This window comes from Orbicella faveolata, unplaced genomic scaffold (genome assembly GCF_042242905.1).
Source record: "Orbicella faveolata isolate gen_17 unplaced genomic scaffold, um_ofav_v1 contig_34, whole genome shotgun sequence".
NCBI classification, from domain to species: Eukaryota; Metazoa; Cnidaria; class Anthozoa; order Scleractinia; family Merulinidae; genus Orbicella; species Orbicella faveolata.
Window position 1 is genome coordinate 28,788,263 of NW_028301563.1, and position 14,238 is coordinate 28,802,500.

At 40.8% G+C, this 14,238-nt stretch overlaps 1 protein-coding gene across 1 annotated transcript in view; it reads right to left on the reverse strand.

Moving 5' to 3' along the window:
* The window catches only part of LOC110062762 (glutamate receptor ionotropic, NMDA 1-like), a 14,430-nt gene continuing 192 nt past the window's right edge, over positions 1-14,238 (reverse strand). Inside the window, exons 1-8 of the mRNA XM_020769711.2 lie at positions 13,753-14,238; positions 9,449-10,020; positions 8,202-8,722; positions 7,258-7,377; positions 5,940-6,107; positions 4,746-4,948; positions 3,639-3,817; positions 1-3,026 (exon numbers count right to left, since the gene is read on the reverse strand). The exon at positions 13,753-14,238 is cut by the window's right edge and continues 192 nt beyond it. Of these exons, the coding sequence (XP_020625370.2) occupies positions 2,288-3,026; positions 3,639-3,817; positions 4,746-4,948; positions 5,940-6,107; positions 7,258-7,377; positions 8,202-8,722; positions 9,449-10,020; positions 13,753-14,187 (2,937 nt within the window). The 5' untranslated portion in view covers positions 14,188-14,238 and the 3' untranslated portion in view covers positions 1-2,287. The remainder of the gene's footprint in view (positions 3,027-3,638; positions 3,818-4,745; positions 4,949-5,939; positions 6,108-7,257; positions 7,378-8,201; positions 8,723-9,448; positions 10,021-13,752) is intronic.

Genomic DNA, 14,238 nt, shown 5'->3' on the forward strand with positions numbered 1-14,238 from the left:
TGAATTCCAGGGCAGGTCTTTACGTTCCTCCTTCTCTCATTTGAGCTCTTGTAGATCCGAGATTGCAAGGTAGCTGTGCACCGTAAGGGGGTTTTAGCGTTTCCAGTAACGGCAAAAATGGTTTATGTCCCGGGGGTACTCCCAAAAAAATTGGGCAGGGGTGTGCGGCCCACTTCCCAAAACCCTTACCTTATTTACGACCAAAATCTGCGATTTTTGCTACCCTTATTATAACCTGGCCAAAAATTCGATACCCCATTTATGGCCTTTGTAGCTGGCATAGCTGCCCTAATCATAAGCTATAAAGGGTTTCTGTTGACGTTCTTACTGATAATGATGAAAAAGTAGCTTCTTCTAAGAAACATACTCAATTCAAGACTAGAGTGCTAAAACCATACCCTATTTAGGACCGAATTGAAATGGCCAAAATCGATACCCTATTAATGACCAAAACGTCTGAAAAACCCTACCCTTTGGGGCCGCACATACCTATATAGCCCATGTCAGAAAGTACCCCCCCTCCCCCCCACGGGGATTTATGTAGTGTTTGCCTTCCTGGCTATTAAACCACAGGGGACCCGAACACCATCAGCAGTAAAAATACATCTACTGTTATTTACTGGTGTTCCTTTGTCTTTTGTAGTCGTTTGGAAGGGATTTAAATGAAGCGAAGGTGGTTTGCAATGCGAATGTTATCTTGTCTGCCGCTCTTTAAATGTGACGCTCCGATTACGTCTCAAGTTTCCATTATCATCGTTAACTATTAACTTTCATCAGGGAAGCGGCCGCCCTGATGAGAGTTAATAGTTAACGACGGTAATGGAAACTTGAGACGAAGCGTCATAAGTGGCAAAGCGGCAGACAAGATAATGCATCAGTCAATTCCAGCAGTGCCCATCCCCCCGGGCTAACCCCCGGGCATTAGCATTTGAAAAAAAAAAATGGGCCAATTTCCCGGGATATATGGGGACACATAAGCTGTCTAAATGCCCCGGGGTGGGGACGAAGAAAGAGGACAAATGCCCCGCCCCCGGGATCGTCGCCTTCCAACACCTCCGCAGTTTTTCAATTAATCAGTGAATAAAACGGTCAACTGTTCAGTATTTCAATGCAACGGTAAGACTTCAAGGACAACAGTACGTGTTAGTTGATTCTTATCATATTTATTTCTTTATATTTGTTTTTAGCAGTTTGCTAGAGGATAGCTGGGATTGCGGCGGACGTGCCTCCAGCCGCGAGCGATGATAGGCACCTGTATTTGCAGGCTACTTTTTCTGTGAAGAATCAATACATTTTAAATGATGATACATTGCATTTTAAGCTCGCAAGATCTGTCTTGAAGATCGCATCATTTGAATTCGCAAACCTTAAGTATTTTAACTCCACTTTCAGGAATTTAAAAAATGCTAGGCTAGTTTTGAATGCGACCTGCGAAATAGTCGTGTTCACGTCAGTGATTGTTTTGTGATAAACAAATATAGTTCACCTAGTCACTTATATTTATATGTTTACAAGTAATGAAGAAATATCTAAGACTGAGAAAACATACCTTTAAAAACGTCTGCAAGTTTCTCTAGTCATTGACGGACAAGCCATTGTTCGACAAACGCCTCGTCTTTCGCGATGAACTCATCCATGGCACTTTCCTAAACTCGTGTGTCGAATGCCCGGTGGTCGCCCCGGGGTACGCAAATGCCCAGCCCCCGGGCCGCGATAAAATTGCGGATGCCCCACCCCCGGGACTGACAACGTGAGCAAATGCGCCGCGGTTGCCCGGGGGGGGATGGGCACTGCTGGAATTGACTGATGCATAATATTCGAAATGTAAACGGACTTCGCTTCATTCAAATCCCTTCTAAACGACTAAAAAAGACACAGGAACACAAGTAAATAACAGTACATCTATTTTTACTGCTGATGTAGTGGTCGGGTCCCCTGTGGTTAAAGCACCAGGTCGGCGCCTATCCTCGGTTTCCCAATCATTAGGCCACTAGGAGTATTTCTACTCCCTCTGATTGGGATGTTAGTCTGTTGCCAATTTTTCCCGCTGAATCAAAATCTTTTAAATCCATTTAAATACCTCGATGAAGAGAGGCAATGTGGCATGAGAGTATACCGTTTTGTCCAGAAAACAACTTTAGGTCAGGACTCGAACCCAGACCGCTTGATGCGGAGTCCACCGCACACATGCGCACTAACTATTAGGCCCCCATGCTTCCTTGTGGTAATGTACTTTGATCATAAAGAAATAAAAAAGATGAGAAATGCATCCAGTCTTTATACATACTTAAAGAGGTGTTACGTCAGAATTTAAGCTCTCGCTGCAATAACCACTGTTCGTAAATGACATTTGCATGTGAGAATCTGACTTGAATTCTACAGATTTATTCAGAAATGCAGCTGTCCTTCTTGAAGTTGTCTTTGGGTCTACGTCAAGGTGTACCTCTTCCAAGTAACCATTTGTTGTTGTGTTCATGGAATTTTGCTGTTGTTCAACAGTTGCTCCACTCGACGAAGCGTTCTCAATTCTAACAAGGTTCATCCTGACACGTTTACGCTTGTTTCTCATTGTCGAGTACTTCAACGTTATCAAATGCTCTTCACCCTTTTTAAGGTCAAACAGTAGACGCATGAAAAACTTTCCAAGGGCGCCCAAATGCTGACTAAAGCGAACTAGTACGAAGATGGCGATGACTTCTGCCAAGAGCGCTAAGAAACAAAACGCGATCGTCGCGGCTACCGTCAAAAAGAGGCCACTAAAATGAAAAATACTAAGATCTTTAGGGATTGAATTTCTGCAAAGTTTTTCGTCGAAGTACATCTTTTCTAACATGCTTATGCTTCCGTTTTCTTTCATTTCCAAAACCACTCTCGTGATATCGTCAAGCCAAGGAGAATTCTTGGGCATGGCGAATGCTAAACCGTAGGTGTAGAAGTTTGGACCGGCCAAGGTCAGGTTGCAATCCGGCATCTTGTTGGCGATTTGTCGCAAAGATAGGTAATCCCCGACAAGACCGTGGATTTCACTGTAAAGAAAAAAAATAACACATACATTCTCTTTATATAAATATATGAAAAATAACTTCCTTTGAAGCGAAAATATAAATCAGTTATCGAGGGACATGAGCGCGGAATATCTTCCAGCGCGGTATTAAGCAAACTCGGTTAACTAGAAAACTCGTCTCAGGAAAAGCGAGCAGCTTACCGAAAGCAAAGAGACTTGAGGAAAACTATGAACTTTAATGAGTAGCTAGTGTTTCTACCCAAATGGAGGTTATTATCATGTTAATTAATTATGTGTTCATTATCTTTCAAAATTATGCTGGTGGACATCTCATTCAAGCTGTCACTGGTTGAAATAATTCAGTTGTCGTTTTAAAAAATTTTCTATTCTGTTCTTGTTAATTACTCAGGTTCTTTTATAACTACTGCGATTCCATATCTATGGCTCAATTTTGCGCAGTTTACATGATTTAGTTATGCTAATATAAGAGGTTTCCTTTTTCAAAAAAAGAGTTGTGCACTGCTATTTGGGCCTTATCTTAGAGCAAGGCATCTTATTGTAAATCGAAGCCGAAGATTCATTTAAGATTACCAATATATTTACCCAAACATTCCCCCACCCCCTGTGCACTTACCCGTTGTGAAGTCGGAGCGTTCCTTCGCGGAAATTATCCATCAGATTTAATTTGAGATTGCTTTCGTAAATTTGACGATAATCATAATTCACGTGATTCCTGAAGTACTTTTCGGAGATGCTGCCTTGTAACACACCGAGCTGAAAACCGTCTGGCGGATATAAAGAAACGTCCCTCAACTGAAAAACAATGATGATCAAATGAATTATTTGGACAAAGAATTAACTACATATTACCTCTTAATATATGGAAGGTCTCTTTAGAGGACTCCGTCAAATCGTAAGCGGGCAGGGAGGAAGGGAGTAATGGGGGAATAATCGGGAAGTGGGGGAAAGTAACGGCGCCATCCCCGGGATGGTTTAGGGGGCTGCCGTCCGCTAAAGCCCTAATGCAATACCTTACATACGGCTGGTGTGCCTGAAATTTAATGGACCTATCAGGATTCAGCAGGCGGGGAAAACTGTACTTTCCTGACGTCAAATGCATATTAACTGGAAAGGCATTGGTGTCGGGAAACTTTTCTCACTGGAGACATCATTCAATATTCACGAAAAGGGGTTATAATCATATCAGAATGTAAAAAGTGAGAAATATGAAAGATTTTGTGTCTGCAAGCTTTTAATTTGGCCTACTCGCTCGTCGGGTGTCGCCAGGTAGAATTGTGCTCTTTTGAACAAAATATGTTGTTCCTCGTCTAATTAAACCCAAAATTCTCGAATTAAGTAGAGACTTAAGAAACTTTAGCATTGTCTCTATTTTTGCTATCTGCGAAGAAAAACAGACTACTTTGTGTCGTTTCGGAAGGACAGCTAGGTTCTAATTGCCACTCATACTGCGGGCGCAGCCACCGCATGCAAGGTAATTCACTAAGGCACTAAGGTGCTAAGGTGTGTGCAAGATATTAATTTCAGTATGGTAGACAAGTGTCGGAATGGAAGTTTTAGCCGAGTTCCGTTCACTGGTGTGAGAGAACAGCTTGGTTTTTGGAGATTTCTCACACTGCGGAATAATTTTCTGTATAAAAGGAAAGACAAATGATTTTTTAGTTGAAAAATGATGGGTGAAAGTTTCAGAAATTCTGTTACAAAAATTATAACCCCTACAAACCTTTGGATCTCTAATGCCGTCAATTGGAAGCACAAAATTGTCCTGCACTAAAAAGGCCATCAAATTAGCGCAATATGTGTTAACAATGATCATAGCCATGAAGGCATACACGGTAGATACAAATCTTGCGCTATTACTGCGAGGGGCTTTCTCTGCTCCAATGTCCTTGCTGAAGGCCACGCCCCATACGTAACTCATAGCGTCTGTAACAAACGGGAACAACAGCCTTTACTTGTTTTGGTCCCCTAAACCTCATGTTAAGCAGCGCCCACACCACGCCGGAGAAATTTGAATACGCAGCTTTCTGCCTACGGTTCGGCCTATCATCCACACATATCCATCACGAAAAATGGGCTTTTCGAAAACGCTCTTCAAACCGAGGGAATTCGCGAGGACAGATAGCATTTTGAAAACGGAGCATTTCGACAATAATTATGTGATTTCCTTCACCGAGTTTTCCTCAAAAACAAATCCAAAATGACCGTTGATTGTTGCGTTTTCAAATTTCTCCGGCGTAGTATGGACGGAAAATATTTGATAAGTTTTCAGAGTAAAACCTCCGTTTTCAAATTCCTCCCGCGTAGTGTGGGCGGGGCCTCACGCCCCAGTTCTCCTAGACTGCGAACAGTCTCTCTTTTTCTCGATTGCGGCATCGCCGCTAGCATGTCACGCTCACATGTCACGCTCGCACGCTTACTTGTTTTGCGTTCTTCCCCATGGATTTTCGAGGAAAAGAGTGACTACTCGCAGTCTACAGTTATCCGCAAAAGTACATGTTCATTGTCAATAGGGGAGTCATTAGCACTAGCGACTCATTTCCTGAGCAAGCTACGGAATTATGATATTGAAAGTGCACAGCACGTTTAACTGTCCCACGGAATTTGAACCTTATGTACTGAATACCTTTTTACACGAAGCGGGTTTAAAAACTCAAAATTTTACAAAGAATGTATGAGATCATTCGTCCTTTTGCCACGCAGTCCACCCAGAAATTCTGCAGTTTTTGAGAGCCAACTTCTCCTTATTACACCCAAAGAGTCAATCATTTTCACAAACTACTTAGTTTCACAAGCTCTTAAAAAAAAAAAAGCTTCACGTCGACTTATGTATAGCATGATGCCTTCTCTGCCCAAAGTCGCGCGTTAATGAAGAAAAAATAAACAATGATTTAAGCAACCGTGGCACTCTACTCACCTAGCATTGTAAACCCATTTTCATTGCTTTCCTTGAGAATTCGATAATATCCGGTGGGACTTTTCCTATCCAACCACCAAATTACCAGCAAAATAACATTGCATGTTCCGAGAATCATTAGCCACAAGTTGACATCAAACGGCTTCAACCATGAGTACCATTGCACGCCTGTGTGAACAACAAAAACACATATTTACCATCCTTTTATGACTGAGAAAATAACGTCACCATGATTGGCTAGCAGCAGGCCATTTTATCGCTAATTCCTAATTTACACAGCTGTGTAAATTAACGAGCGCGTGTTCGCATTTTTCCGAGTCATAATAAATGAGTAATCGTATGAAAGCTCGAGCAATTAAGTATTTACGCTACTCATGATTTGAAAATTCTTTCAAATCGCTCTCGGCTAAAAGCTCGTGCAATTTTGAGAGAATTTTCAAATATCATTGGCAGTGTAAATCCTTGATGGCAATCGCATTCATACGCTTACCTATATAAATCAGCTTAGTGGAGTAAGTAGTAGAGTGCAAGGGGTAAACATATCCCTGCGTTTTAAAGTTACCACATGAAACAGGCTAAACATGTACAGGCTTGATGTAGTCTTTCTCGTGACGTTAAACGTGTCTCAAATTGGACACAACGCAAAAGAATATACCGCAACTCTACCCACTAAAATGTCGCGTAAGGCAGGAGGAATTTGAAAACGCAGCTTGGTTTCTACAGTTACGCCTACCTTCCACACTAATCCGTCACGAATTAAAATACGGAACTTTTCGAAAATGTTCTTTAAAGCGGAGGAATTTGAAAACGCCGGCTTTTCGTTTTCGTGTGGACGGAAGACATTTTGAAAACTTAACAGAGCTTTTCTAAAACGATGGCCTTACGATAATCGTGTGATTTCCCTGGGCAAGTTTTCCCCAAACACAAATCCAAAATGACCAGTGACCGGCGTAGTGTGGACAGAAAACATTTGATGCGTTTTCAAATTTCTCAAGGTCTGCGCAGTACGTGAGATACGGAGCGACTTCTTACAGTAAAAACCGAAAAACATGATATTGATATTTCTATTAAATCTTTCACTCTGAAGAAAGGAGATAGAGAACACTTCAAGTCAGAAAAGCCGTGGAAACCCTCTCCACCAGGCTCGTGTTCCCACAGTTTTTGTTCTCCCGAACAGTTCCCGTCCACTCGCGTTTCTATTTTACTTGGAAACTGGTCTCGATTATCAGCCACTTTTCGGAAAGGAGCGACGGAAATCAAGCCTATAGATAGATAAAAGTTAAATATGATCTATTTCTGAAGCAAAACTGCTTCGTACCTGTTTTAGAACCTCCTTCCTTCTCCACTAGAACATTGAGAGCGAGGGGAAGATGCGGGAATGAAAACGCAATGTGTTTGGCTCGTTTTTGTGTCATTGCCAGGCCTAAAGCCAGATCACCTAATATAGTAGAAATAACCAGAACACAATTTGTTTAGTTTCACATTTGAAATACTGATCTTCTTTTTTTCCTTTCTCCGTGTTCCCTGTGAACATGAACCAACCCTAGAAGAAAAACCAGCTCACAGAGATATAGAACGATCTAACACTCATTTGGTAAAATTCAGTTTTCAGCACGTAGCAAGTAACATAAACCAATAATAGCTGGAGGACCATAAGTGATGTAATTTCAAACGCACATTGCTGACAAACTATGAAATCAGAATCATTTAGCCCTCTTATTGCCCAAAGTCAAAAAGAATTCTTTTAGATCTGTGTAACATTCTTCATCTTCCTTTTTGCATTTTAATTTGTAGCGAAAGTTGGTCAACTCTGCTATACCTAACACTGAGAACATTGCAAACTTGGTGTCTAGTTTGTGTCACAAGTTAAATGTCTGTACAATTTCGGCTCGACTTTGTAGAATCAGGTTTTTGCTATTTTGTAAGACATGACTGTGACTGGCTTTTTCACCAAGCTTTCAGTGTTCCTGAATAGGCTAGATCGATCCGAGATGCTTTTTGTCTCTATGTCAAAACGATTCCTCGAGCGCCGGAAACCATTCATATGAAAATGTGTTCCGCTTACAGGTTCATTTTCATCCAATTCAAATCAAGCATTTTATATGGAAGGTTTTGCACCAGGAGTCCGACTCGTTTTGAAACAGAGGCGCAAGGTAACTCGAATATGGTCTATTGTCGATAGATTTTCACAATTTCAGTAGCCATTATCTAAGTGGAACAAAATCGCGAAAGGATCTATAAAAGGGTTTACATTTTTCTAACCTCTTCCGACCACCAGCTCATTTATGATTCCGTTCCATTTTCCCGTCTTCTCGCCAAAAGTGCCATACTGTCCATCAGCAACGAAGTAAATTTCAGGAATGAAACCTAGCTCGCGTTCAAGAATCTTCAACAAATCGATGGAAAATCCAAAACAACAAAGCTTGGAGACTGTTATTCCAGTTCTGTTGTAACAGAAGTAACCCCTTTTTAAGCACGTCATGTTATTTTCTAAAGTGTGTTGTGGCTCCTCGGATTCTATCCATGGAGGGTACAAAATCACAGGGACTCGCACAGTTGGTTTAGAAGGGGCCGCAAGTGGATGTACAACCTTTCCGTTTGGAATGTTAAAGGCCTCTAAAGCAATCCCTGAATATGTCTTTAGACCAATGGACCACCAGTGCTTCTGGCCATCGAGGTCCTGTTTCAGATTTGAAATGTCCATTGTAGAAAATGGCCCTTTGGATAAAGCGGGATCCTCGAATAGAGACGTTTTTCCTTGGAGGAAAGTGCCTTTCACTTTCCTAAACGAAATAACAACATTTGCACCTTTAGTCCCTTGAGTTTAATTAGAAAAGTATAGAGTCAATTTAATTCGGCCGTTCTTTCGAATATAGTCTTCGTTCTTGTCTTCAAGGTTAAAGCTTATATTTAATTTCTGTGATTTCTGGTACAAGAAAGAGCATTGGCTGGCTGATTGCTTGATTAGAAAACCGACCCATACTTTCTCTCTCTCTTACTATAATTAAAATTTGCAACAACTTAGAGATCAATACAGAGAGAAAAATTGACGTTATATATCAAACACGAAAGACCGTGTTTAACCACATTTCCAAACACCGAGAAGAGAGTTGAAAACACGACGCGTAGCGGAGCATTTTAAACGTAGTTCCAGGTGTTTGGAAATGTGGTCAAACACTGTCTTGAGTGTTTGATATATCTTCTCAATCGAAACTAACACCAAGGATAAAACGGAGAATTAAAATCGTAAAAATCTATGCCAATTAAGAGCAGATATCCAAACACCTTATACGGTCATGTTTTCCTTTGTTTAAACTTGATGAATTTGTAATGAATTTGAAGAGCATGGAGAATGTTGTGATGGCGGTCAATTATTGGTGTTCCCAAACAAATGCCTACTTGCACAAGAAAAGAACTCATATTTCTCACATGGGAAAAAGTTCGTTGTTTGGAAGAACCGGCATTGTAGCCATGACGTCACGCGAAGAAAGAAAGATAGAACCACTTACTGTTTTATTAACTCCTGAGGGTCAACAACGGCTGGACTTGAAGAGAGGTTTAACGCACCTTTTACTGATAACCCAATCAGATCAAATGTGTCATACAGAGCATGCTCCATAAAATCATGTTCTGAACTTCTCCAGGGAGATATTGTGACAAAGCCAGAAGGCAGCACAGTGCTGTCCGATACCCCGTATGTAGTGATATCTGTCAGCAACCACGAAGCTTTACTTTGATTGACACCGAGAAATTGAACCAATCGGAAAAAGTCAGCATTGTGAGAGTCCCGGATGTGGACAATGACAGCGTCGCTATCATTGTCACTGGACATAATTAGCTTGATAGCGGTTTTCAGTTCCGTGGTGTTTTCCCTTCTCGATAGCCAAACAGTCCGCTGAATGTCCCACTTCTCTGTCTTTGAATATGCCAAGATTGCGTCTGCAAGTACTTTTCCTTCGTAGTCAACGGATACTACAAGACTGAGTCTGCGCCATCCCATTTTCTGCACCATGTCTCGAAGAGCGCAAGCGTAGTGTATCATAGAAGGAGAAGCGACCCTTGTGAAATCAGCAGGATTTTCCTGTTGTTGACGACAAAAATACTGCGTTGAAATGATGAAATAAGGCTGTTTAGTTTTCATAAATATAACAAAAAGGGTTTTGCTTGTCTTTTATCTTTACTGTTTATTATGCGGTGCAAGGTAGTTCTAATATTAACGTCTGTGTATGAAACCATAGTGTGTGACCATTCAAGTGAAAGCTGTTAAGCAGTACTTTCATGTGGTGCTGTTTATCATGCTGTACAAGGTGGTTCTAATACTAACGTCTGTGGACGTACTGATGAAACCTTAGTGCGTGACAAATCAAATGAAACCTATTGAGCAGTACTTTCATGAGGTACTGTTTATTATGCTGTACAAGGTAGTTCTAATATTAACGTCTGTGGATGAAACCCTAGTGGGTGGCCATTCGAATGAAAGCTATTGAGCAGTTTCTTCATGTGGCACAGTTTATTATGCTGTTCAAGGTGGTTCTAACGTCAAGTCTATGGATGAAAGTTTGGCTGTGATCATGTGGCAAAGCTATATCACTTTCGAGTAATACCTTAACAGCACTCGACATTAGCAAGGCTTACATCATTTGCTCAACTTTGTACCAAAGGCTAGGCAATCTTGATATTGCACGCAAACTGAAAACTTCCTGCCACTAGGATTCACTAAGCAAAAGGGAAATTGCGATATTGCTAATGTATATTTTAGCTTTTTAACATATTGCCGTCTCGCTGACTCATCGCCTTCAGCCGATTTTCATAAAGCAAATAAATTTGGAAAGACAGCGACAAGTAATGCACTCCTTAAGACGTCAGTTTGTGCCACAAAAAAGTACTTTGTTTATAAAACATCTTCTTATATCAGAGTTTTAGTCTTGTTCCCATGCCAAGTTTAATTTCAGTTGATGAACATGACATTTCTTTAGTTCGTATAGTGTGATCGTCCGGGTGAGTGTAGTTCTGAAAAGAACTGTTGTTGGTGACTGACGTTTCGACAACCTGAGCGGAAGTCATCTTCAGGGTCAAGTGAATAGTGTTTGTCAGTCGATGATCTTATAAGTCTGGTCCGTTGAACGTGATTGGTCAGTATAGCCATGATGGTATTGGCTGAAAGACTCGTGTAAAGTTTGTCATCAGTCATTGGTGGGTTTCGATCCGTCTATTGTTAGTCAAGTAGGTCGGTTTTGGTCCGTGTATTGTTAAGTCGGTCTGTTCACCAGTATTCCACTTCAATTGGCATTACAGTGTACCGAGACCGCTATACAACAATCTACTGTTGAACTGCCGTTACCTACAGAAGACATCATGGACTTACTGAACCTTTGCCTTACATCGACTTACTTTCAGTACAACGGTAAACACTACAAACAGTTGCATGGAACAGCAATGGGGTCGCCTGTTTCTGTTGTTGTCGCAGAAATTGTGATGCAACACGTGGAGGAACGCGCCCTTGCAACTTGCCGACAGACGATACCGCTTTGGTTACGCTACGTTGACGACACCTTTACCGCCGTTCACAAAGACGAAATTGACGATTTTCACGACCACCTAAACGAACAGAACGCCGACATCCAGTTTACTAAAGAGATCGAAGAAAATGGAAGACTTCCTTTTCTAGACTGTTTGGTAAGCCGCGACAACAACGAACTACGAACGACAGTGTACAGAAAACCAACGCATACCGACAGATTACTTGACGAATCATCCTACAACCCGACTTCACACAAAGCCACGACTATAAAGACTTTGACGAGACGAGCGCAACTAGTTTGTGACACACCGGACAGCTTACGTGACGAAAACAGATACCTTGAACGTGTTTTTCACAAAAACAACTACAACGCTGACTTTATTAGACGAAACATTTACCGACCTACTGAAGCTGACGCTACGAACAGGAACCCTACGCCTGTTACTACAGTGACTATACCTTACATTAAGGGCACTTCTGAGACCATCTCGCGGATCCTACAGCTCTACAACATTCGTGTAGCCCACAAACCTACAACTACGTTACGACACTTACTGACCAACGTGAAAGACAGAGACGAACCTAACGACAGACAGGGAGCAGTTTACAAGATCAAATGCTCCGACTGCCAGGCTTCCTACATTGGTGAGACTGGCAGAAACCTTAACACGAGACTGACTGAACACAAACGAGCCACGAGAAATGGTGATGCCAACAATCACATTGCTGTACATCATCAACTGACAAACCACAACATTGACTGGGACTCTGCTCAGTGCTTAACCTACAGTACAAACTATTTTCAACGACTGACTCTGGAAAGCTGGTACACTAACCTAGAACAAACGCCTCTTAACAGATGTCAACAACTACCGGCGCCTTACAAACGACTTATCCACGACAGAAACGAAACCGACAAACGGACTTCTAACAGACCGACTTAACAATACACGGACCAAAACCGACCTACTTGACTAACAATAGACGGATCGAAACCCACCAATGACTGATGACAAACTTTACACGAGTCTTTCAGCCAATACCATCATGGCTATACTGACCAATCACGTTCAACGGACCAGACTTATAAGATCATCGACTGACAAACACTATTCACTTGACTCTGAAGATGACTTCCGCTCAGGTTGTCGAAACGTCAGTCACCAACAACAGTTCTTTTCAGAACTACACGCACCCGGACGATCACACTATACGAACTACTGATACTCCTGGGTTCAAACCATTTACTGTATGACATTTCTCCTTATTAATTAATAACTCGCTGACATGGTAGCAGGTATATATATATAAAAAAAGACAAAACCATCAACTCATGATATTGTGATATCAATTTGCTGCCAACTTTTCCAAAAAAAAAAAAAAATAACCAGAAATAACCAGAAGAAATAACCAGAAGGGTTATTTTTTTTTGACTTTCGCTTATGCATTTTTTTTTTATTCTCCCGCGTAAAAAGATATATCCGTCCGTGTAGCTAATATTTATTTTCCTTTTATTTTTCCTTTTACTCAATGAAGCTTCCGATTTCAAAGTAAGAATAATTAGCAGGGCATCTTATTTTTTTTTCCCTTGAAAAACCAACCGGATGAAAAACTAAAAATAATTAAAAGTGCTTCGAAATTGTGTCGGGGATTGTTTTAATTTTCTGTCGTAAGTTAAGTGCAAAGAAACCTCTTCTCGATCTCGAGACTCAGTATTGAGCTAGTGATAAACAACATTCTGACAAAACATTGAATTTATAAACAGACATCTTGTAATTATCATAAACTGAATTTATGTCAGTCATAGTCTTGCCTTATTTGTCAATCCGAGACATTTAAGTTTTGAAACGGTTTTCATATAATTACAGAGATTCCTCATTATTTTTCGTCTTTAAGGTTTTTATTATCTTTTCGTTCCTCGTATTTTAGGCTACTGGAAAATACTGCAGTTTACAAACCACAAACATATTATAAAGTAAATTCTCCTTTCATAGCTGGTAGTTTTCACGGAGGTGAACTTTTCCTATTCAAATGCAATTCGACATGCACGTACAGTGCAATTCAGTTCCGAACCGCAACATAATAAATTAACGATTTTCTCCTTGGCTTGAAATTGTTTATTCCAAGCGCTAAAATCATATATCTACAATTTAGTTTTAAGTGCTAAGCTACCGTCGCTGGGTAGACGAGAACCCACTGCTAGCATTAATTTCTAGAAAATATGGATTTAATTCTTTACAGGGTAGGAGGCCAGAATTGGATTAAAGAAAAATACAGTGAGATAATCCTTACCTGTGTGGTTGGAATTCCGTCCGTATGAAAGAGCCCAATTGGAACAATATTTAACCATTTCATTATGGAAGAGAGAACAATTTCGTGACTAGACACATGAGGAAAAATTGCAAAGCGTAGCGAAGTTGAATGATCTTGATCCAGTGTTAAGATGCTATTGACAATTCTGTTGTAACTGACAAAGCTGAAATTCATATGAGCTTGGTTTTCCGACGAACCATGTTTATGATCTTTGCTGTATCGTTCAACGGCGTTCAGGACAGTTTCCTGCACATCAGAGTCTGATTCTTCCAGAAAAATGATCACGCTGGTGTGGTAATTTCCAAGTGAATTGCAAAAGACGACAACAATTATTGCACAAAGGAAAAACAATGTGTTTAAGTTCGAATTTAAATACGGCATAGTGGTGTATAGTGAAGAGTGTACTCCGAACATGTATCGCAGATATTTTAGCACAATCTTTCTCTCTGTTTGGCGTTTTTGAGT